At 33.2% G+C, this 25,637-nt stretch overlaps 1 protein-coding gene and 1 long non-coding RNA gene across 3 annotated transcripts in view; one reads left to right on the forward strand and one right to left on the reverse strand.

Moving 5' to 3' along the window:
* The window catches only part of LOC143253146 (protein Spindly-B-like), a 68,795-nt gene that overhangs the window by 21,056 nt on the left and 22,102 nt on the right, over positions 1-25,637 (forward strand). For both annotated transcript variants that reach the window (XM_076506487.1, XM_076506486.1), the window contains exons 3-6: positions 5,821-6,003; positions 7,940-8,128; positions 16,986-17,135; positions 22,787-22,996. In XM_076506487.1, coding sequence (XP_076362602.1) covers positions 5,821-6,003; positions 7,940-8,128; positions 16,986-17,135; positions 22,787-22,996 — 732 coding nt within the window. The remainder of the gene's footprint in view (positions 1-5,820; positions 6,004-7,939; positions 8,129-16,985; positions 17,136-22,786; positions 22,997-25,637) is intronic.
* LOC143253147 (uncharacterized) overlaps positions 22,990-25,637 on the reverse strand; it is a 32,763-nt gene continuing 30,115 nt past the window's right edge. The window contains exon 3 of the long non-coding RNA XR_013029404.1: positions 22,990-25,169. This is a non-coding gene — a long non-coding RNA (uncharacterized LOC143253147). The remainder of the gene's footprint in view (positions 25,170-25,637) is intronic.

Genomic DNA, 25,637 nt, shown 5'->3' on the forward strand with positions numbered 1-25,637 from the left:
AAAACAACTTAACTGGAAAATAATATGTATATATCATTAGGTACAGTAGTATTTAACAGTGTTGAAATAAAATGGCAGGCATAAAATTTGTCCATTTAAAACCACCTTTAAAATATTTGAATATTAACAGTGACTATTTCATAGTATTGGCTGAGCAAAACTAAGGCCTATTTTACTTATAAAGTCATCTAAATCAATATGTATGTACATGTTTATTTAGTGAATTAAAATTTCACTAAATTTTTATCAAAATAAGTTGTTTTTCTAGACTAAGAAACAGAAAAAATGATGTACCTTATCACTGTAATTATTTCACAGAATTTTTCAAAATGGGGTCCTAATGTTTCATTTGTTGTACTGAAAATGATATTTGCATGTGTGTGTGTATATATATAATGAAATAAAGCTTCAATAATATTGGTTACATTAATTATTATTAGGCAATTAAAATCACCATTAGAAAACAATAATAAAATTATTATAAAATAAGATTTTAATAAAGAATCTATTATCAGTCCTAAGTGTTACATTAGTTGCTATGACTTTAAGGGCAAAACTAGGACTGACAATTGATTTTATACTAAAATCTTCTTAATGCTTATTTTATATACATATAAAATGAAGAATGCACTACTTTAGCATATTATATTTGAGGGTTGGTTGGTAAATATCCTGCTGAGTAATACAATTGAATTAGGTATGTACTTAATATGGCTGGTGCATAAAACAGCTAATAAAAAGGAAACTAACAAGTATAATAATTTTGATTTTCCAAATTTGTAAATTGAAGTAGGAATCTATATATGTAACCTAGCTAGTTATAGTGGCAGAGAAAATTTTAAAGCTTCAAAAAGTATTAAAGCAGAAAAGATGAACTATTAAAACTGAGTTAATTAAGATTTCAAAACATTGGTCCTTGAGCAAATTGATGTGATTATTTTACTTGTGTATGATATTAGTTGGCCGTGTGTGTAGGGGTTACATTTCATGATGAATAAGTTGCATGTTACACCTGCTCTTTCATGGTGAATGTTCATGTAAGATAAATAATAATTGGATTTAGTTCTTTAGTTTAGCTTAACACATTTTCTTGATTAAGTAGGGCAGTATCTCAATCTACAATGAAAGTTTGTCTTAAACTTGTATCGATTCATCAAAATCCACAAAGACAGTTTCAATTACTTTATAGCACCCTTTTTCAAGGCACATTGTTGTCATTTATGTCTGTTATTATGATACTTCTGTGAAACTCACTTTACATTTTATTTGTTATGGCTAAACTAATAATAATGCAGTCCAACTTCACTTTCACTAACATATTTTCCAACTCAACTTCTTCAGAAATCAACCATCATGGCTAAACTGCAAATTCCTCAGTCAAGATCTGTCTAATTATATACCACTTAATTTGCTTTCTTCTTTTCCTCTCTGTATCTGAACATATTTATAACATGCAACAGAAAAATTTAAAAATATCTTGCTCTCTAGTGATGACAATTTCATGCACAAGGAGAAAACTTGGGAACTTTGAGTAAGGTGACATCAACAATATTATGAAAGCCTAGTACAACAATTAAACTGCGTACACAACATACGATTTGTACGAGTTACATAACAAAATCTGTTACAGCTATTTTATATCCAACAATAAACCCCTCTTCAAGAAAAATGTTTATGGCATATTTTTTCATTGTATACAAAGACTGTTCTTAGTTCATACACTTAGCCTCCTTGTATAGTCTGCACCAACTTTTATAGTTCCTTTATTGTCTCTACTGAGAGGGTTTCACTTTGATAAGATCCTTTCTTTTTAATCTTGTGTTGTCTGAGGTCTGTCTGTCTTAATCTGTTTGTATATTGACACAATATATCTTGTACCTCTCTCTTTTTGCTAGTAAGTTCTTTATTTATGTTTAAATCTTTGTATGTCTCATCTTCACCTAATGGTCTTGGATGTAGCAGTTCTTTATATTTTATGACAAAGTCACTATCTTCTGGTTCTTCATCTATGACAGCCACACTTGCAACATCCATCTTTGCCTCAGTAGCTGCACCTGTTAGGTCTTCTACCTTTTGTATATACCTCTATAACAGATTAACTTGGTAGATCTTAGTCTTTCCATTCATTTTCACCTTATAGTTCATTCTGTTGACCACATCTTGTACTTTAAAAGGTCCTTTTTACTGGAGGATGAATTTGTTTTTGCATTTGGGTAGCAGAACCAAGACATCTTGTTTGACCTTGAAATGTTGATTCTTGACCTTATCATAAAAAGTATTTTTTAACTGACCTTCAAGTGTTTAGTTTCACCAGTAGAACTGTTTTGATAGGTCTGGTACAGTACTTCTTTTTGATGTTCTATTCTGTAGGTTTTCTTTCTTTTAGTCTTGTGCTCCACTTTATCTCGAGCATGGACCCAAATTTTCTGTAGTGATGAGTCTTTATTCTAGGCTTCCTTCAACTTCTTGCTTGTCCTTCTTTCCTTGAACTTTTGTGGTCACTGTGGATGCCTCATTAGTCTTCTTTCTGTCTAGTGTCTCCAAATTTCTACTATCTGGTAAATTTTTAATCACCTAGTCATATATTAGTGTCTTCATAGACATGGCTTCAAAGTCTCCCATGTAATATGTAGTACATATCTTTATTTTTGCTAGAGAAAATTTGTTCACTTTCCCATCAATTAGCACACACAGGAGTAACTTACCTGTCATCTGATCATAAAAATAACTGGTTTTTACTGTTGTATTACTGCAACCAGTATTTTGTAGCACCTTCACTATCTTATTTCTAACATAGTCTTCACCTTCTGGTATGTTATGATTTGTTGTAACCTCTTGACATTTGTCATATGCTCCAACTGCCACTGGCACTAATAATTCATTTGCTAATATGAACTGACCATCAGTTGTGAACTGGTTAATCATGAAAATGGCACTTCCATCTTGTGATGAATGTGATGTGTTGTTTCTATCTGTTTTTTGGCAACAGCTTTCATGTGACAGTTACTCACATATTAGTAGATCTTCAAAACTGTTATCCCACTTCACCATCTCAGCTCATCTTATGAAGTATCACCATAGCTATTTCACAAACTGAATAGAGTTTCATCAGTGTCAGATTTGACTTTTCCAAACTAATGAACTTATTATAATTTATGGCATCATCTGATATCATACCCCCCTCAGTATGGATTTATTTACGTGGTGACTTCTCAGAGAAGGACCTGTACTTACAGTTTACCTCTTCTGGGATCAGGACATATGCCCACATGTTTGCTGTGAGCAGTGACCTGTGAAGGGGTCCAACCCTAACACACCACTTTGGCATTGAATTCATCTAGACAGGTGGCCTTGGAATGCCTCTCCCCCTCCCAACCAAGTGCCAGTGTTGGATGTTCTCAACAGGTGTTGTGGACTTGTGTCTGATGCTGGTTTTGGGTATAGTGCTCACGAAATCCTGGCATTACTGCAGTGTTCTTGTTTGGCATTGTAGTGTGTCCCCTCATAGGGCTCCATGGTGGGTGTGGTCAGTGAGTACTGAAATATTCTTTCTTTATTATGGATCCTCCAACTCAAAATAAAAATAAAGTAATAAAAAACAGACCATAAGTAAACATCTACATCTTGAAGATTCTGAACAGCAATCTTCAACAACTATACCTCATTTTTTTATATTATATTCATTATCAGACAAATATTTAGGGCAAGTGTCTTTTTTTATTCAGAAGAGACTGAAGGAACTTGCTGGCTGTCCTAAGTCAGTCAAAAACTTTGCTCTGATGGCATATTTTCAGAAACATCCACTCTAAAACAGAGTGAATTCCTTTTAAGTTCAAAGGCCATTGGGGATATACCCATTCAGGTTACTCCACATGCTATTTTGAATTCATCATGAGGAGTTATTTTTGAGAGGGATTTGAAGAACATCCCCGAATCAGAGAACTTTGTTGGTTTCTCCACCCAAGGAGTTTCTGCAGTGAGGCATATCTTCCACTCACAAAGATGGAATTATGATGCTGACCAATGCCCCTAATTTTGATGTTAACATCACCACGTCCTTCTGCCACCATCAAGACAGGTTATCTTAATTGCAAGGTATGGCCATATATTCCAAACTCTCTCAGATGTTTCCAGTGTTAGGGGTTTGGTCACTCAAAGACATCATATCATAGTTTCTTGATGTGTGCTTGTTGCAGTGGCAAGATCAATGATGCTTGTGGCTGCAAAATGGATCCTCATTGTGCTAAATGTAGTGGGTCTCACTTCTCTTACTTTTGTTCTTATCCTAGGTGGGTGGAGGAAAGAGAGGTACAGCATTTGAAAATGGTTCACAACATTTCTTACTCTGAGGCTCAAAAGCTACTGTCCACCACTCCATCTTGAGCATATGCTGCTACACTCCATTCCACTGTTATAATGGAAGTGCAGACAGATCTCTCAGTATCTCTGACAGAGATTTTTTTTGGCTCCAACTTCTGGCATTTCCTGGTATATTTTCTTCTTCAGCCCTGAGATACAGAACAATTATTTGTTCACACCCTCAATCACTGAATTCTTCATCTACTGACAGAGACCTCTACTCCCTTGACATTAGGCAGGATCCATGGAGGTCAACAGACTTTCTAGTAAAGAGAAACAATGTGGTCAAAAACAGAAGGGATCTCCATCAAATTCTCCTTTACATAAGTAAGAAATGGCTACTTTAATACAGTGGAACTGTTGAGGTTTCTGTTCTAATTTGAATGACATCAAAGCACTGGTTGATTCTTACCTTCCTGTGTGTCTTTCTTTACAGGAAACATTTCTGAAATCTGCTTATACAGTCACCTTTCATTAGTTTTCTTTGTCTACAAATGACAGGTTGTGTGTTTTATGGGTGCATGGAGGGGTGGCACTGGTGGTTGATCAGCATGTGCCCACTATGTCTTTGCCACTTGATACACTCTTGGAAGCTGTAGCCATTTGTGTCTCCTTAGGCTGTAGCATCACTGTGTTTTCTCTGTTGTTGTCTCCTGGAAGACTTTAATGAACATAATCTTCTCTGGGGTGGTGCTGATATTGATAAAAGGAGGGGTGTCACATGATGATTTGTATGAGAAATTTAGTGGAATTGGTCAATTCCAATTGAGTGGGAGATTAAAGGCTTGTAGCATGCATTAAAAATGTTTGCATATAGAGAGGGCAGCACTGAAAGAGAATAGCTATTTATATTAGGGTGGGGTGAGTATCTAACGGAAATACATTTTCATTAAATTAAAATTATTTCTTTAATACGAACAACCTTAACCTCATTAGGCATTTTAGTTATAAACATTTTGCTTTGAATGAAACTTTGGTTGTTTTTCATCTAGTTTAGAATTCTTGACCATCAATTTTTATTTTGTTAATTTCCATGTTAGTGTGTGTGTGTGTACATATATCAAACACTTCACAGTGTGAAGTAATTTATTATCATTGTGAAAGTTTCAATAAAATTTCAAAGTTTTACCATGCTCAAATATGATTCATAATGTATGCGAGGACAATGTCTGAAAAATTTAAAACAATTCTATAATTTATATAATGTCATTATTGCAGTAAAGTTTTCTGATAAAGATTTAAACATTTATTGCCTATATGTACAAAATATTATCTGTACACATATTGCAGGTTCCATTAGTGAAAAATATTGAAATATTTAAATAGCTGTATAAATTAGAAACCATGATTCATATAATGAAGATTTTCAAAATTATGATGATGGAGAGTACTGGGAATTTTGCAGTGGATATAAGTATATTTTTAAAATTAGCCTTTCAAAAAACAATCTATTTGATCTAGGACCTTGAACAAGAAAAATACAACTTGCAGTTAAAACTAGATGCTAAATGTGAAACTGAAAAAACTCAAGCATCTGAAATTGAGAGCTTAAAAGAGAGCTTTGAAACTCTAACTACAAAATGTGAGCAACTATTTAAAAAAGAACATAAACAAGTGAAGAAAATTCAAGATCTTATGGAGCAGGTAAGGTCTGATTTACAATACATATTTATTAATATAATTTACCTACAGAATATTAACCTGTGTATAAGTGCTTTTGAATTATCCATAGCTTATTTCTTTTGGTGATGTTTTAGGAAGGAAGTTTCTCTTTGAAACCTGAAGATGTGATTTCAGATTGATAAAAACAAACTGTTTTATTTAAATTTAGAGTTAACTGAAAGGTTAAAGTATAATTTCTGTATTCATTTTAAACAAATATTAGAGGAATAGCTTTGTGTCAACATTGATAAATTCACATGGGATTTTGTTTGCTTCTGCCTTATGTGCAATATAACACCAGTAAATATCAAACTGCAACTTGCAGATATAAGTTTTTTCACTGAAATAACTTTTACTGATTAGAGTCAAAGTCCACATAGGCACATCAATTAACTTAGAACACTCTTTGAAAAAACAAATTACTCTCCTTTTATTTATTATAACTAGTTACAAATTCACTTACTTTACCCTGTAGGTTATCACAGTTGTATATAGAGCTTTAAATAATTCTCTTTTATGTAAAAAGCTCATACAGACTGGTTCAGTGACATTAGAACCCAAATGGCACAACAATTTCTTCTTCTCTAACTTTGTTGCTACAATATCAGCTGTGAAATTCTCTTAAAATCACCATTACAACTGTGTTAACCAATCTATATCCCTGTCGTTACGATACAAACTGTAAAACTTGCTTCAGAAATCACCTATTACACCTAAATTTACATGCAGGCTAACTTCACTTATTTTTTTACTTGCACTAACTTCCTTCTTTCCTCTTTGTACATGCATGTATTTATAGCACACAACAAAAAATATAGAAATATCTAGTCCTCTAGTGACAATAATATTCTCATAACAAGAAAGATTTAGAAGTAAGATGACATCAAGAATATTGCAAAAGCCTAGTAGAACAATCAAACCGAATACATAATGTATGACTTAGAGTTATGTAATAAAATTTGTCATTACTTCCTCTTTTAAAACAATTAACTTTTAACACTCTTGCTATGAAAAATAAATAAATCATTAAAAAGACAAAATAATACCTCTTGAACTAAAGAGTGCTATATCCTATAATAAATTTAATTTCTAAATCAAAAGCTAATCAATTAAGTAATAAGTATTATATAATGATGATTAAAACATGTGCTTCCCAGTGAAGTCTTTAAAACCTATTAAAACGTAGATGTTTTTGTTCTGACCCATACCTTCTTTATTTTTAACCAGAAACATTTTTGCATAATTTTGGATACAATATTCATGATATAATTATTCAATAAATATTCCTGGGTATATAATTTTGCAGCATTTTTGATGCTTGGGAATTGTTTATATTTCATTATTAGAACTCTTGTGTTATAAAGTAGTGAATTTTTTTTTTATTTGCCAAATATAATCATTTATATATCTAACTATATACTTTAATTTGTGAAAACCATAATTTACCTTTTTGTATTCTAAAGAATTCTTAATAATTTTATGCAGTGGCACACTATGATTCCTGCAAACATTTATTTTATTTTATTTTTATAAGTCAGCTTTGAATAAATCATAGACAGAAGTGAAGCACAGGAATGAGCATATATATATTAATATGGTATTAATATTTATAAAAAGACAAATTTACATTACATTTTGTGCTAAAATACCTTAAACTTTCATTAATCTTGATAAATACATGCTTTCTCAGTGATTTGTACTTAAAAAATAAAACTATTAATGATTATATTGAAATGCTTTTGCTGTTGTTATTAATTAAACAAATGATAATTAACTGTTTAACATACAGGGAAAAATTATTGAACTAGATTTTGGTTTTAAAATGTACAGGCATCATCTATTAGGAGTACTGAAACCTATATATGAAAAACAAAGTATTCTTGGTCTTCATTTATTTAATTTATTTCTATCTGCTAAGAATGAACTACTGGAAAAGAATTATTTTGAGATTTATCAACAAGAGGATGGATTTAAACAAAAAGTAACCCTATTGGAAGAGCAGCTTAAAGAAACTCAAGAGCAGATGCAACAAACTCTGTCAAATGAGACAGTAGGAGAAGAACTTCACAACTTGCGGGCTGAACTTCACAAATTATTAATAGATAAGGTGAGGTGAAGCATTTTTGAGAACTCTGTCTGAAAAATTTACACCAGCAACAAAAACAAACAAAACAAAAACTCTCAAAATAAGTACACGTTATTTTAGGCATACAAAATGTTACTGGAACAATATTAGTTTGAAAGATTTATGTGTATACATAGCAAATATCTTTACATTTAGGCTAATATAAATAGATATAGTTTCAGCTATTCCTGTTTAGTTTCACTTCACTTGCAAAAGTTTATTAGCAAGCCCATAGATAACAGTATTTGCTCACAGAGAGAAGTACCTTTATATTGATGATATGTAAGTTTCTGTGTTGACCCTTATTTATACAGTAAATCAAATTTTATTGCTTCAGAAGAGTCAACTTTTCATATTACAACTATGTGCTTATATTAAAATTTTACACAAAATAGGTTCTTCATATATTGAGATGTAATATTAGTATAGTAGAAAAATGTTTTGTAAAAGATACCGAGACACTGGGGATATGTAACATCCTACAAAGCCATTAGATATGTGAAAGTACTGTAAATAATCAGTTAAAGAAATAATTTATTTAATTTAAGATACCTCAAAGAATTTGTTTTGGTTTTGGGATTTTTGTAAAAGCTTAGGTTACATTACACTCACAAAGCATGTACATCAGATTAAACAGATATACGTTTCATATTATATATCTTAACTAGAAATAAAAAAATCAATCACATTGTGTATTATTGGTAATTTATTTTTACACACACACACACACACACACACACACACACATTAGAAGGATTTAGACATTTTCCACACTAAAATTGGCCTTTACATTTCATGAAACTTAATATTTAAAAAACGTCTAACCTATGTTTTGCTATTGCAGCTTCAAAAACTTGTACAAAAACTGATTTCTTATCTTGAAAGTAAAATTTTTTCTAGCTCAAGTATTTTTCACGAGTGAGACTTCTAAAGTGCTCTAGGTTTAGTCTTAATACATTTTTATCAAATAATTGTTATAGTTACACATTAGTGTGCAGTGATATCATTCTGAGTACAGAAATTCAGTATTTTACATTAAACAGCTTTGGAGCTCCATCACACCACTGCAGTCAATGTCACAGTGTTTGTTCATTTTTAGTCTGACAACTGTACATATCAACAATAGTCCTGCAGCATAGTTTTTATTGCTAAAGGCTACACCATAAGGCTATCATTCTTCATTCAAGCTCCTGAAGTCACATATGATAAAATGAAAATAAATTTCTTGGAACTCTTGATAATTACTATACCTACTTTCTACACATGGAGTTTTAATTTTTCAGTTGATTATAATTAGTTGAGGTAGATATTTATGAGGGAAAAATACCACATTTTAAAACACAATCTCCCAATAGTTGTTTTAAAATTGGCATGAATAATTCCTTAGAGATCTAATCAGATTTTATTGGCATTATGGATGTTATTGTCCTTGTTAGCAATTTAGCATTGTTTCTCACCTATAAATATTATATTTAAATAGACAACTAAATTGTATATAGGTTTTAGTTTTATATTTTAGTTAATTATGTGTTTAAACTTTTCTAATAAGCATTTTAAAAGAAAAGTTTTTGTTAAATACAAGCCAAACTGCTTTTGTACATCAGACTTAATGTAGTAGGTGAATGTTCCAATGTTGCTCAAGAACACTAGTTGACATGTTGCAGTATGTATTGATGCTAGAGGAAAACAAAATAAAATATCAAAAATAAACTGTGTGAAAAATAAAAGCTAACAATTTAAAAAATAATGGAAGTTATTTTAAGATTATTTGATAAAAATTTAACAGGTATGTACATTTTTTCTATTCTTAATTTTAAGCATTCATTGTATTATACATTAATGATAATACTATGTAACAACATTTTTACTTTTTCTTGTTTCTGGGCAGAAAGTGTTATTTCCCAATTGCTCATGCCTAAAGTAAATGGAAAATACCTATTTTTCTCTTCAAACTTTGCTTTTGTGACCTGGGTAACGAAATTTTGAAATTTACCCATTATCTAGAACATTCCAGGTAGATTCAGTGCTGAGTAGCTGATAGAGAATTTTCTCAAACTTACAAGAATTTTCCAGAATGTTGTAGAACTTATGAGAATTTTCAAAAACCTTTTAGAATTTTCCAGAACTTTCCATGGTAATATATATATATACAAGGGCTTACCGCTCACCAAGAGCAAAAAAGTACTGTATGACAGCATCTGCTAAAATGTGTGAAGCCTACAAGGCATATTTTGGCATGATCAAGATAAACCCTGGGCACCTCATTTCACCTGCAAGCACTGCAAAAAAACTCTAGAAGTTAAGACGGACAATTTTTGCTACTTTAATAGTAAGATGTTATATTATACAGCAGGGATACTGTACACTGCAATCGAAAGCACTGACTGCAATGGACTGAGTTCTCTGTGGGGATGCACAGTGTCAAGTGTGAGCTACAAGTGGACCTCCAGAAGATGTTGTTCCCACCATTTGCACATAAAATTGGGTGTTATGAGTTTTGTCACAGCTCTTCATAAGAAGTTTGCAGCCTTCAAGTACCTTCGAGACTTCTTTCCTAAGCTGTTTGAAGCAAAGGTCAAAGCTGGTATTATTGAACTGCATATCATTCTTCATATAAAAAGTACTTAAATAGGTTTGACCCCATAACCATAGAAGTAATTTGATTTGCTTTTAGCTGCTCTTGTCATTTTTGACTCAATAGTACCTGTATTTTCTGGTTAGTATGTTGCTGCAGTAATGCACCTTGTGCAAGGATGTTGATAGAAATATCCTCTAATGGTTGTTTAAGTGATAACTGGAGGTTATGGCCTTACCTTTATTGTAATGAGAATGATCGGTCAAGTGGGTAATACAGTGCTCTGGGGAAATATAACATCTCTTGAGAACTAAAAAGAAATTTGCTTTAGTCATTTTTGAATAGGACGTTGAAGAATAAGTAGCTTGAGATAACCCAGTGAAAGAAGTGTCCAATCTACTGTACACCATGTACACACACACACACACACACATACCAGGTTTTAATAAAGATTGTGTATTTCATATTTCTTTTTGTATCAAGTCTCATTATTTGATTTAATGTCATATTTCAGCTATTTACTTTGTAACTGGTATCTTGACAGAATATTATGCTGTTATATGTACCTTTCCTGTTTCTGTTAAGTAAATTAATTTTTACCTGAACATACCACAGAATAGATAGGAAAGAGAAAATTTTGATGCTGTAACTGCACAATATCATATTTTAGTTGTGCTATATCTTTTGAATTAAGTACTACCTTCTGCTACTATCTTTGAGTAATATAATTTTGAAAAAGGCTTCTTAATTTAGAAAATGACATTTTCCACAACTATAAGGAAAAACAATCAAGAGGAAGGATCAGCCACTGAGGAGAAGTGGCTGTCTGAGACAGTTCTCTAGTCAAGGAAAAGTTTTCTCATCGATGTAGCACTTTTGTGATACTACAAAGGTCTATGACAGATATTTTGCTACAACTACAGATTTGGTTAGAAAAATGCACTCAGAATGTTTTTTTTTTTACTGTGGATTAATATCAGTGTAAGGGGAACATTGGTGCCTGAGAATTCTCATAGTGGTCACTCTGGAGAGAGAATGGAGATGATGCTTCCATCAGTTTGTATTATCTTTTCAAGGAGAGATGATGTGCTGGTTTTATTATGCAATTATGGATGATTAGTTATCCAACTGGATGTTAAAATGGTAGCTAGCACAGTAAGCAAAGTAAAATTAACTGCTAGCAGTAATACTAGGTTGGGTAAGTCATGCCACACCTGAAATTTAAGACATAGATGCTAACACATATAATATTACTATATTACAGACAATCTAATCTCATTGCAACAGCAGCAGCAACAACTCAGTGACTTGATGTGGAATATGCCAATGTATTTGTGATGGTATGGCCTTTTGTGTTAAATATTATATTAGATGAAAAATAATGCATGCCTGATTAAAAAATTATTGCACATGTTTCCCTAGAGTCTTAGGGAAGACCAATGCTGAAATACAAATGATATTAAAAAAAGAAATACAGCTTTCACAGAGTGCTTTGTCATTTCTAATAGTAATTGTCAGGAAGAAGGAAAGTACATCTATTGACTCCTACATTGAAGTTAGAAACTCACACTGATGTCTTTCTATTGATATGAAGAACTTATACAAGGTATCCTTCTTACTAAAAAAAGGCTCAGGTCTGCTCTTGTTATGCACTTTAACTTTCCAGCTTATAGATGCCAAATCTAACCTACCGAACCAACAGGCCCTTTCAAGTGTGTCCAGACATCCATCTGTTCATATCAATAGGCTGCTCAGCCTATATAATGAGAAGATAATAAACTTTACATTGAAGGAGTTGGAACAGCATAAGTGGCAGACCTGTATTGACTTCATCTTAGTATGTGATTGAATATTTGAGTCTGTGGTTGAAAACCTGTAACAGTTGTCATGTTAGCCATTCATCAGAGTTTGACTTTAAATCCAGTTACAATAGACTGATGTTAAATCCAGGTATACAATCACGAATGAAGTACACAAGTCACTAACTCGAAGTTTACAGTTAAAATGAAAATTGACTCTGAGACTGAGATTCGAAATACAACAACTCTTTAATGCAATATATTAAAATACTTGACTACATCATAATTTCCAAAAGTAGCTGGGCTCATTGCTCATTATTAAATTCATCAATTTAAGCTGATAGCTATTATTCAGTTAAACTTCTTATAACATCCATTCAATTACTTAACACTACCAGCAAATTATTAATTGAGACATTGAAAGAAATCTGTTCAAACATAACTCATTATTAAACATGATACATTCAAACTTTACTGTGCTATTCAATTCTAAAAGAAATTCTGATTGTTACTCATATCAAGGTTGAAGAGGTGTTCTGAAAATTTTGAAACACTGGAGTCTTCATCATCTCTGGCATCTTTAAGCAGCATCAATGGATTCTTCTTCAGTGCTGGGGAGGTTTACTCTCTTTCCAAATACAGGAGTTTTTATACCAAATGTTTTGGAATCCTTATAACTTTACAAATGTACACATCTAACTGTCAAGTAGATATGGCACTTAATTGGATGGTTTTTGTAAACTCATTGTGATTCTTGGAATCAAAAACAAAAATACTTCAATAATTAGTAACAGTCAAAGACAGTAAATTAGCAGCTGGTGTTGGGTATAGTGCTCATTAAACCCTGACATTGCTGCAGTGTTCTTGTTTGGCACTGCAGTGTGTCCCCTTGTGGGGCTTCATGATGGGTGGGGTTAGTGGGCACCAAAATATTCTTTCTTTATTATGGATCCTGCAAATAAAAATTTAAATAAAATAATAAAAAAGCAGGCCATAGGTTAATGACCACACACTTCTTGAAGATTCTGAGCAGCACTCTTCAACCTCTGTAACATCTGTACTTCATTTTCTTCGAGTACATTCTCTTTAAAACAAATGTCTCCCTTTTTTATTCAGATGTGGCTAGAGGGACTTGCTGGCTCTCCTAAGTCAGTCAAAAAGCTTTGCTCTGGTGACATGTCGGTGGAAACATTCACTCCTAAACACAGTGAACTTCTCTTGCATTCGAAGGCCATTGGGGATTTACCCATTGAGGTTACTCCTCATACTACTTTGAATTTGTCACGAGGAGTTATTGTTGAAAGGGATTTGAAGAACATTACCAAGTTAGAGATCCTTGCTGGCTTCTCCACCCAAGCAGTTTCTGCAGTGTGGTGTATCTCCACTAGCAAAGATGGAATTATGATGCCGACTAATGTCCTAATTTTTACGTTTATGTCACCATGCCCACCTGCCACCATCAAGGCAGGTTATCTTATTTGCAAGGTATGGTCATATATTCTGAACCCTCTCCGATGTTTCAAGTGTCAGCAGTTTGGTCACTCGAAGACATCATGTTGTGGTTTTGTTGAAGTGTGCTCATTGCAGTGGCAAGGACCACGATGCCTATCCTGCTTTTGTTCTAGGTGGGTAGAGGAAAAAGAGGTACATTGTTTGAAAATCATTCAAAACATTTCTTTCCTGAGACTCAAACGTTATTGTTCACCACTTCACCTTGGATATATGCTGCTGCACTTCATTTCAGTGCTACAGTAGGAGTGCAGATGGATCTCTCTGTGCCTCCGAAAGAATCCTTCTCAAACTATTTAAAAAATTTTTTTAACCTTCATGGTTAAGGAAGTTGATGAATCACACACACCTCTGTCTCTACCATTCATTCTAGCAAATCCCCAGATCTATTTCCTTTGGTTCTCAATACATGCATTTTCTTGGGTACATCCCTGGTCATGAGATGTAAAATGATCATTTGTCCACATCCCTCAGTCACTGGAATCTTTTTTCAACAACAGAGCCCTATTCAATCAAACCAGAGCAGGATCCATGGAGGTTGATAGACCTCCCTCGAATAAAGAAAAGAGATGTGGTCAAAAACAGAAGGGCTCTTCACCCAATCTGCCTTCACATAAATAAAAATGGCCACTTTGATACATTGGAACTGTTGAGGTTTATGTTCTGATCTGGATGACATCAAAGCTCTGATTGATTCTTATCATTCTGTATGTCTTTCCTTACAGGAAACATTTCTTAAACTTCCCAATACAGTCACCTTTTGGCAGTTTTCTTTGTAGAGAAATGACAGGCTGTGTAATGGATGAGTGCATGGAGGGGTAGCACTGTTGATTGATCAGCATGTCCCCACTCTCTCTTTGCCACTCAACACATTCTTGGAGGCATTAGCCATCCAAATTTTCTTGGGTCATAGCATCACTCTTTGTCCTCTCTACCGGTTTCATGAAGAGACCTATGATCAATCAGACCTTGATGCTCTCGTTGAACAGTTGTCATCTCCCTTTTTAATCCCGGGAGACTTTATTAGACATACTTCCCTTTGGTGAGGTGCTGATATTGATGGGAGGGATCACTCTGTAGAGTGTATGCTCTTGGATCACAACCTTTCTCTCTTCAGTACTGGTTTTTATACTTATTTTCATGCACGTAGTAAGTCTTTTACTACTATTGATCTCTCGGTTTGCTTCCCTTCACTATTCTCCCACTTTTCATGGAGGGTTGACAGTAACCCATGAGGCAGTAATAATTTTCCTTTCATTTTGAGAAAGACTGGCTGTGGTCTATGCCAACTGACCCGTGTGCCCTGGTGGAAGCTGGATCAAGCCAACTGGCCCTCTTTACTACTATCACAAAACCGCTCCTGCTATAGTCTGTAAGTCATTGATAGACAATTGTATGGTAACAGTAACTGACTATATTATCCAGGCATATATATTTTCCATGATATCTCCTTGTCTGTGGTAGAATCCTGCCTGCCACATGGCACAGAAGACTCGAATACAGGCCTGGGAAACCTTCATAGATATCCCACATTCTTGAACAGCATCGCGTTCCAATTGGCCTGTGCACATGCTCGGCAAGTAAGACGTCAAAGCCAAAAGGAATCTTGGATTCAATTCATAACCAACATCTCTTCTACGACCAGTTCCAAAGTCATATAGGACAAGACTAAAAAATTCAGTGAACAGTATAATTCTGTCCTCTTTTGATCTTACTCTCTGATAACCAGGAAGTAGCTGATGCCTGGAGCATCGGCAATACTCTCTGTGAAAACTTGTGCCACGTATCTAGCACTTCTGCCTCATCCTCCACCTTCTTAACCATCAAAACTCGGGCAGAGCAATCATCTCTTTCCTTTTGGGCTGATTGTCTCTATGACTATGATCTCCCCTTTACACTGGTGGAACTCAAACTGGCCCTTCATTGGTCTGGCAATACATTGGTCGGACCTGATGATATACACTACGAAATGATATGCCATTTATATCCTACTTCTCTTGCTGCTCTTCTGGTTGTTCTTAACCAGATCTAGCAGGATAATGTTTTTCCTGATGCATGGTGCCAAGCTATTGTCTTGCCTTTCTCTAAGCTTGAAAAGGATCCCAAGATTCCTTCAAACTATCATTCAATTGCTTTGACAAACTGTTTCTGTAAGACCTTAGAGAGAATGGTTAATGCTCATCTTATTTGGTTTTTTGAATCAAACAACCTCCTCTTGCCCACCCAGTGTGGGTTCTGATGATAGCTCTTCACCATGGACCATCTGATTCAACTTGAAACTTTGATCAGAGAAACATTTTTCAAATGACAACATCTTGTATCAATATTTTGTCATCTTGAGAAAGCTTATGATATTACTTGGAGGTATCACATTTTGTGAGACCTCCACTTATTTGGATTATGTGGCTATTTGCTCATTTTTATTAACAATTTTTTAATGAGTAGATGATTCCAAGTTTGTGTGGGTTCAACATTCTTTTGTTCTTTCCTAGAAGAACTTGGAGTCCCTCAGCACTGTGTTTTGAGTGTCAGCACACTTTTCAGCATAAAAATTAATGCCACCACTGAACAACACTCTCTTACTATTGCAAATGGGCTCTATTTTGATGACTTCCACTTCCTTGGAGGCATTAGGCATCCATATTTCCTTGGGTCATACCATCACTGTTTGTTTTCTCTACCTGTCTCCTGAAGAGATATATGATCATACATATACAAAACACTACCAAAATTTTGTAATCTTTTAGTGTCTGTAGCTGCTGCATATGCTTAATTGACCATAGAAATGTCTAGAATTAACAAGCAAACTTAATAACATTGAAACTCAAACAGTGCATTAAGTTTCAATATCCTGTTTCATATCTGTTTCAACTACTATAATGCATTATGCTAACTACTTTTACATTTAGTAAAGAGTGTATTCAGGAGAAATTCTTAACCTTGTATTTATTTTTAGCAAAGCTTAGAACAAGTTGTTGCTAGTACAGCAGGAGACCTAGAGAGTGCAAAAAAAAGGGAACAGACTTTGTTGATGATGTATGAGACAGCTAAACAAGATGTTGTGGAGAAAAACCAGGAAATTGCTTCTTATTTTGCAGCTTTACAGGTGAGCTTTTGAAATCAAGAATTGTTCTCACTCTTAATATTTTTCATTTCAGGTATTCTTAACAAACTTTTAACTTTTTATACAGAACAAAACACTGATTCATCTTATGAAATGTATATTTATTTGTATGAAAAAAACAACCAAAAATCCTGGTAAGCTCTGAAGCCTTTTAATCATTTATGGACTATCCATTTAACATATATGATACAGTTATAAGTTTGCAGGCTCACACTGCTAAAACATGGATTTTGATATTTATGGTGAGGACAGCACAAATAACTCATTGTATAGCTTTATGCTCAACAACAAACAAAAATAAATTATGATAAATCATTTTGAAGGAGTAATTTAAATTGATTTTTCTATATTGACACAGAATTATTAGGTCATTAGTTTATCAGTTAATTTCTAAGAAACATTTTTTTCACATAGATTTATGCACTTCTTATTTTTGTTTATAGAAATGTTTCTAAAATTTAATATTGTAAGATTTTATAAAGTTTATGATATTAGTTTTTGTATCTGTTTAATGATTCAGTTTACAAACAAATTAAAAACAATCAAACTAATCTTTGAAGCTTGAAAACCGTTCTTTGTTGAACCATACTCATGCCATCAGTAAACACTGGTATAAGGTTCTGATTGTTTTTGACACCATTTGTCAAATTACCCAGTATTGTTTGTCATCCCACCTTACATGTGACCTATTGCCCCCATATCAGGAAGATGTTTATAAGCTATGCATATTCATCATAATTCAGATTTTTTTTTGTTAACAGTCATCCTATTAAAATTGATCACTGTGTACTATATTTATTACTGCTACAAATTTGTTTATCAATATCAACATTTGTTTACTTCTCTTGGGACCTTACTTCTGTGATAGTTCTTGTTCTTGTAGCCTTTCCTCAGCTGTAATTTCATTACTTTCTCTTCATTCTTAACTTGTTCCCCTTTCATTCTGGCACATTCCTAGTGAAGTAAAAATTTGACAGACTATTTTTTTTAAGATTGTCAACTTCTCTCTGCAAAATGGATCTTCACTGTGGTTTTTGTAATAGTTTTTCAGATGGTTGCTCAATGATTGATGCCTTTGCTACATTGTTCAAACATCATCTTTTACTACTGATATCCAGTTCTAAAATCATATTCTTTGGCAGTGGATGCCTTGTGTCAGTCTTGGGGAACTTCTTCATTTTTGTCTCTCTTTTTAAGGCAGTAACCAGGATCAAAGTTTCATTGCTTAGGGTTTTCCTTATTGTTCCACTTTTACCATAGAAGAGTTATTCAGCAGAGTAACTGTGGACTTGATCAGACCACCAGTTAGTTTCTGACAAAAGAAACCAGTATGTGCTAGAAGTAGTTGACTAGATCATATGTTAAGTAGAAGCCATAGCACTGCCAAAGACAGAGATAGTAGCAGAAACCCTCCTTGAAGTGTTGTACAGAGTAGGCTTTCCCCAAGAAGTTGGAAACAACAGGGAGACCCAGTTTACTTCTGAACTGATGCAAGAGGTGTTCAGACTCATCAGCACTAGGCAACTCTTTGCCATCCCATACAACCCTAGATGTAATGGAATTTGTGAGAGTGTATGGAGTCTTAAACAGCATGCTGAAGAAGATGTGCTTGGAGAGACTATATGACTGAGACAAATACCTATAGGCAGTGTTATTTGCTTTATCAAGAAGCCCCAGAAGCAAGTACAGGTTTTTCATCCTTCAAGTTGCTGTACAGAAGAACAGTATGAGGTCTAATGCAGATACTGAAAGAACTGTTGACAGGAGAAGAAAAGTCAGAAGTAAGGAACTTGTACCAGTATATGTTAGACTCAGTAACCAACTTAAAAAGACCTTTCAACGTGCTCAGGAGTGTTTGTAGGCATTTAAAGGTAGTAAGAATTACTTCCATGACAAGAAGGTCAAGGATCAACATTTGAATGTCACACAGCTTTTATTTCTACTACCAACAGACAACAGCATGCACTGCTACGGAAAGGACCTTTTGAAGTAGGGAAAGTGATCAACAGAATGGACTATAAAGTGAAAGTGGTTGTGAAGACCAAGATCTATCATGACAATTTGTTGAAGAGGTACTTTGAATGTTTACTTGTAATATTTACTAAAAGGCTGCCAGATTTTATTAAGATGCATGTATTAGTTAGTAGTACAAAAGCTATAACAATTTTAAATGAGTACAAAGATAATGTGGTCGGTCAATTCTACCAAGACTTTGTTGATAGCTAATGTTCATTCAGTTGTTTTGCATTTTCAGAAATAACTATCCTTCTTCTTTTTATTATTTATGACTATTATGTTTTTCTGGATCCTTGACCATGTTATTATGTGTGGGTATGCACCTGATGCATAAAGCTGTCTGCTCTGGTGTTTTCACACCCCTGTCTGTCCCTTCTGTGCACTACAGGCCTATCATTAATATGCAGCTTCGAGCAAGTTTGCAATCGATTTGGAGTAAGCAACCTAAAACAAGTTTTTCCAAATAAATCCTTCTGTTACTATTTGGCTGTCTAGTTTCAATAAATATTGGAAGGAGAAAGTTGTGTCTAGGCTAAACATTGTCCAAAGTTTTGTGACACATTGTTTTCTTCTACAGGAAATAGATCTGAAATTTGTGGCTTTTGTGATACTTAAATCACAATTTTCTATATTTTACTTATGTGTTACTATGACTGTCAGCATCAGCACTATTTTAGACATCTTTTTTTTCTAAGAGTTGACCTTTGACAATAGACAGTATCAATGTTAATGATGTGCCACTGTCCAGATTGATCATGTTTTAGCTTTTTGTGGGCCGTTGACCTTTTGAATTCAATTTGATTTTTCAACCATATTATAAGAAACATATTGTGCTCTTTTAGTGTATTGTTTTAGTTATTCATTCTACTTTTGGATATATTTCACATTTGTTTCTTTATGTTTCAATATTGACCCTTTCATGATGGGTCACGTCAGAGGCAGCGTCATCATGTTTGTTTACTTGCATTCAAAATTTTATTGAACTACCATTTGATGAATTTATGTCCATAAGTTTGGGATTACACTGTAGATTACAATTTGAACTTTAATATTATACATGAGGTAATTTCTGAATTTAAAAGTAAATACTGAAAGAACACATCCAAATATAGATTTCAGTGAGTCACCTGATATGTTGAATACAGCACCATTTAAAATTAGGTGTTTATGATGTTAGAATACTAAGTATATAGTTTTGGACAAATTAGGAACTCAAATTACTAATATTATGAAGCTGGAATGTAAAATTAGAACCTTGTATCTTTTTTATTTTTGGTGAGATATGACTCATGTACTGAATCAAATGAAGTGGGCTCTATTCACCTTTTTCCATTTTTGGAAATGGTCCCTTATATACACTTATTTCAATATATGAAATGTGAATAACCAATCAACAATATAGAATGTCCACAGAGATATTTTCCCCAGCATTTTCATCTTTGAAAATGCTACAATGTTCTTTAGATCTAAGATTTCAACCAGGAAATTGTTGTTGTTAATCTTCCCAAAGTTTTTATATATTTTTAAATCCAAATACATCTTAGTTTCTAAGCTCAATAAATTAAAGTCAAATTTTGTGGTATCAGTGTAGTTATTTATAATTTCTGGTTAACCTAAACACATTTTTGATATTCTCCAGGTGCAGAATTTTAAAATGCTTAACAACCTATGTGTAGCAGCAACTGAGAACGAAGGTTGTAGTAACAAGAAATAATTGTTTGCTTCTTGATTTATTGTTCTGTATTAAAAAATAATAAGTTTAATAATTCATTTCTAAATAGCAATAATCTATATACGTACATATAATATATAATAATTGAAATATGACTGTATATTACAAAATATTTGTCCACTAACACACAGCCAAGAGAGGGAACACTAAAGATCAGTTTTATATTACGAGAAATGTGATTTGAGTGCACATGCACCATGTCAATGCAAGCTATGTTATGTTAGTTAGGCATGACTGAGAGGTCAATGTATAAAAAATAATAAATATGTATGTAAATATATAGTATTATGAAACTTAAGCTACCTGAACCTTTATTTTTGTCTTATAATATGTAGTCATTTCAGCACAAAAAAATTATAATTTTTGTTTATTTCCGAATATTTATGATGTTTACGAGGTTGGTCATGTGACAGACCCCACATAGTTAAAGTGTAGAAAATAACATAAAATATAAAGTATTATTGAAAACAAGCATTTGAAATGTATTGAATAGGCTCTACAGATTATGCAAATAATATTTGAGAGTTTTCGGATGAAGAATAGTGTTTTTAATCGTAGCATAAAATCACTTTGCACTCAGAGTATTAATGAAACAGACTGTTTTAACAAACAAATTTTTTAGTAAAAATATTTCATTAAAAAATCAGATTTTTGGTATACAAAATACTTGTAGTCTTTACTAAAACTACCAAATTTGTGAATATACACATGCTGTATCAAAAGTTGTAGTGCAAATACTTAATGTGTGCAAATGTATAGACAAACTCATATATTACACTAAGCCCATTTCAAAAGGGTTAATACCAACTGTTCAGCACAGGTAGCCAAGGTTCTTTGTGCCAAAAACTTCCACTTCAGCCAACTTGCTCGGTAGGACTTGCATGTGTTTCAGCAAGTCCTAACCCATCTGGACATACATATCTTTGCATAGCATTTGAAACATCTGAAACAAGACAGCTGTCCTCCATGTGAAGTATTGTTGCTTTCACTGGGAAAAGGAACACCTTAATGTTTTATTTTTACCTTGTTCACATTCCTTAGTCTTCATTGTTGAAGCCATCGTTGAGAATTCCTGAGTCTTTTCAGTTCTCCCTGCATGTTTATTGATTAATTTGGTTTTGTGACTTTGTCCTCCTTTTCCATTATGGATATTAGAGCTTAGCCCCAGTAGCATATCCAGTTATTAATTGTTACTAATCTATTCTTCCAAGTATTTTGCATTACAAGTACATGACAAAGCATTTCTCTCAGAACTGACTGCTTCTGACCACACCTGAGAATGTTATGACTCCACAGGTACATGTTTGCTGCCTAACTCCATTTTGTATATCAGTTAAATTGTGTCTAGGGCAGTGAAGTACCCTGCTGAGAAGAATGATGTTTTCTGGGTTCTCATTTGGTGTAACCTTTTGTTAAGCTGGTCCTCATCTGTGTTCCTCCATGAATCCAGTTCATTTACTTTATTGTGGTTCTGTATACTATTCTGTCTCTTCCTTATCACTTATTTCATTAGTTATGGTTTAGGTTCTAACATTCTCACCAAAAAGCCAAGTTTTGGGTGACCTGGTAGTTCTATTACTCTCTCAATTTCCTTTTTTTGTCTTAATGTTAGTATTCTGGTTTTATATATTTCAGAGGCTGGTCTGCATAATTTGAATTTTATATCTTTACAATTGAAATGAATTACATATCCAACCATCTTTCTGCAACTAGAGAATGTTTTGTTTTCTTTTTTTTTTATTGTGGCTGCAATTAAGAAACTTGGTTATGGCAACATGAAAATAACTCAACAAGGAAAGAATTTTAGAAGTAAGTACATGCTTGAAACTTTAATTCTAAACTTTTAGAAATTAAATTACTAAATAACTTTTACTCTATGTTTTAGAAATCTAGTGAAGAATTGGCAGAAAAACAAGCTGAGATTGAGTTTACGAAACTGCAGCAAACTGACGTTAATCGCCGTGGGAACTCTTTATTTGCTGAAGTGGAGGACAAACGAAAATCTTTAGAAAGAGAGTTGATCTCATTACGAGTGAAAAATCAAAGCACTGAAGAAAAATATCTAATTAATCTAAAACAACTTCAGAAAATGAAGGTATTTTTAATTCTTTGTTTTTTTAACACTTATATCATTTGAGAAATAAGGGTAAAGTTTATATCAATGTTGAGTTTCTGTTTTGCTTTAGGCAGGGATTGTAGTAGTTCCCATTTTTTGCTCTTGTCTTTTCAGTGCATGGTCAATTATTTTGATTTCTTAGAGAGAATATATCATTTCTTGCACATTATTTGTGTTCTTGTACATTTGCTTAGACATTTGATTTGAATTCAAATGTTTATATATTTGTATATATTTTTTAAAACCTTGGTAGTCCAGTTTTAAAGACTGGATCAGTTTTGCATGATTGTAGCTAGTTTTGGTATAGTCATTGTTACATTTTTACAATCATCAGGTATAGAGACTTTCTCCAAGACACATCCTTTCTTGCTTTGTGTTCTAATTGCATACTCCCTTTGTCAGTTAGCCATCTGTTGGACTGTATTGCATAGCAATTGTTGTGAACCTGTACGTAAACTGAGTGTTCATGTATTGTGTTTATATATGTTTCCAGACAGGTAATATGCTGAGTAGTATATTAAACTGAGAGGTTCTACAGATGTTAGTAACTTCCTCAGCTGAGGTTGATTTGAAACATACTCTTCTTTATTTAGGATGGTGATGTATATGCCAATTCTTTATCTTTTTTACTCTTGGAGAAATTTTATATTATGTTTTCTTTTTAAACCCCTGTTTATTTTTTTTTCAAAACATTTGTATGTGTATTTAAATATGGTGAATCCAGAATTATGTAAAGCAGGGACAAAAACTATTCAACCAATACAAAAATGTGATATTAAAAGTTTCAATTAAGTTCTTTACCTGGTAGTTTATAATCTATTTATCACTCTTTCTGCCTGTTATTTGATTGGCAGGTTCATCTTATTCCTGAAAGGGTTTTAATTAGTGTATAGTTAGAAGTATTGTTGATTTCTGTCTGACATCAGTGGAACAAAATTCAATTCCTACAAAGGACACCAAAATAACTACAGTGTACTTTTTTCCCCACCTTGAGGGGCTTTGATTTTTTTTTAACAAATTAAATCCAAAATATGTTTTAGACTTCAAAGAAACACCTTCAAAGGCTGAAATATATTCTTTCAATTTTTTTTTTGCACTTTAGCACTTGTTCTGTCATCTAGGAGCAGTATTTAAACCTTTTTATTGTTATTGTTTTCTTCACAAAACAGTATCTAGGTGTGTTCAAAGTTGGTGGAAAATTGTTTAACCAATTCTGGTTTTAAGGTGTCAGTTTTGATACCACCATATTCTATGCAATATACTTGTACTTCAGTGGTTGTTTCGGCCATCCCTGAATTGGACCTTGTCCTTCCTACATATACTACTGGTATAAATGCCAAATTAAAGCAACTTATCAAATAGAGTTGGAGAAGTATAAATTTGTCAGTCTAGCACATTTATTAAATCTGTGTTAGTAAAGCTCTTGAAAAGTACAAATACGTCTTTAATAGTGCACTTTAAAATTTAGACAACATTCAATCACAATGCCAGAATTCATTATTTGATTTTCCAATTGGTAGACTTATTAAGTAGCTATTGCTTAAATTAAATTCTGTTCTTTGTTCCCAGCTTTTTTCTTTGATAAAAAAAGGGTCTTAGAAGGGTTTTCAGGAGATGAAAAAGCTGTTAGCAGATGATTTAGCACAGGCCTGACTTTATAGCGTCACTTTAGGTAGATTCTTAGTCTTGTCATTGAAATACAGTAAGTGAGCAGTGGTTAGGAATATTTTTCTAGAAGATATTATAGAAAATAAGGGTAAATAAAAAGGAGCATTAGATCAGTAATTTGTAATAGCAGTAGTTACACCAATAAAAGATAAAATTTCTTCTTTTCTTTCTGACATCAGTATTTTGGTGTTCCATTACTGGTGTGCAAATCTGTTTGTTTCTTCAGCAAGTTTGGTAAGAATACTGAGAGTAAAAAGCAGTTGGAAAAAATAAAGAGTGACAACTGCTTGCTTGATGGAAGAAAAGGCTCTCCTTGGGTGAATTCTCTCAATAATTTGGGCTGTTTATCTTTAAGAACTTCACAGAAAAGTTTTCTTCCTGTAACTGTAAGTTAGGCTCCTCAAATAAAGTGAATCCAGCAATCTGGTTCTGCAGGTTGTACTGTTGCTGCTATAGTTTCTTCTCCTGACTTAGAAGAAAGAAGCTTCTCGTCAGAAGAGAAAGTGAAAAAAATTAGTGCTCTGTCCACAGACAGATTCCTTTTTTTGAATAATCTATAACTTTATTTGGGGTCATCTAGGAAACTTTTAGTGTGTTATTAATATTCATTTGACATAATGAAGCCATGATATACATATATAATTGATCTATTGAACCTTGTCATAAAAGTTGTAAGAATACTTTTACCAAATTCACTTAACAATTAGTTTTATTGTTTTTCGTACTTAAAATTATTTGGACAGGCTAAACAAAATGTATTAATTGTTACACTCCACCTGTCGTGTATAATTTGTTGGAACAGCATACATAGTGTACACATACTCTCTAAAACATAATTGTATTAAATAATATCTAAACCATATTTACCCATCATGCCTGGACGCTAACACTTTGTAACAAAAACAGATATGTTTCACAAAATATATCGGTTTCAGAAATTGAAAATAATCTA

Source organism: Tachypleus tridentatus, chromosome 6 (assembly GCF_004210375.1).
Source record: "Tachypleus tridentatus isolate NWPU-2018 chromosome 6, ASM421037v1, whole genome shotgun sequence".
Lineage (NCBI taxonomy): Eukaryota > Metazoa > Arthropoda > Merostomata > Xiphosura > Limulidae > Tachypleus > Tachypleus tridentatus.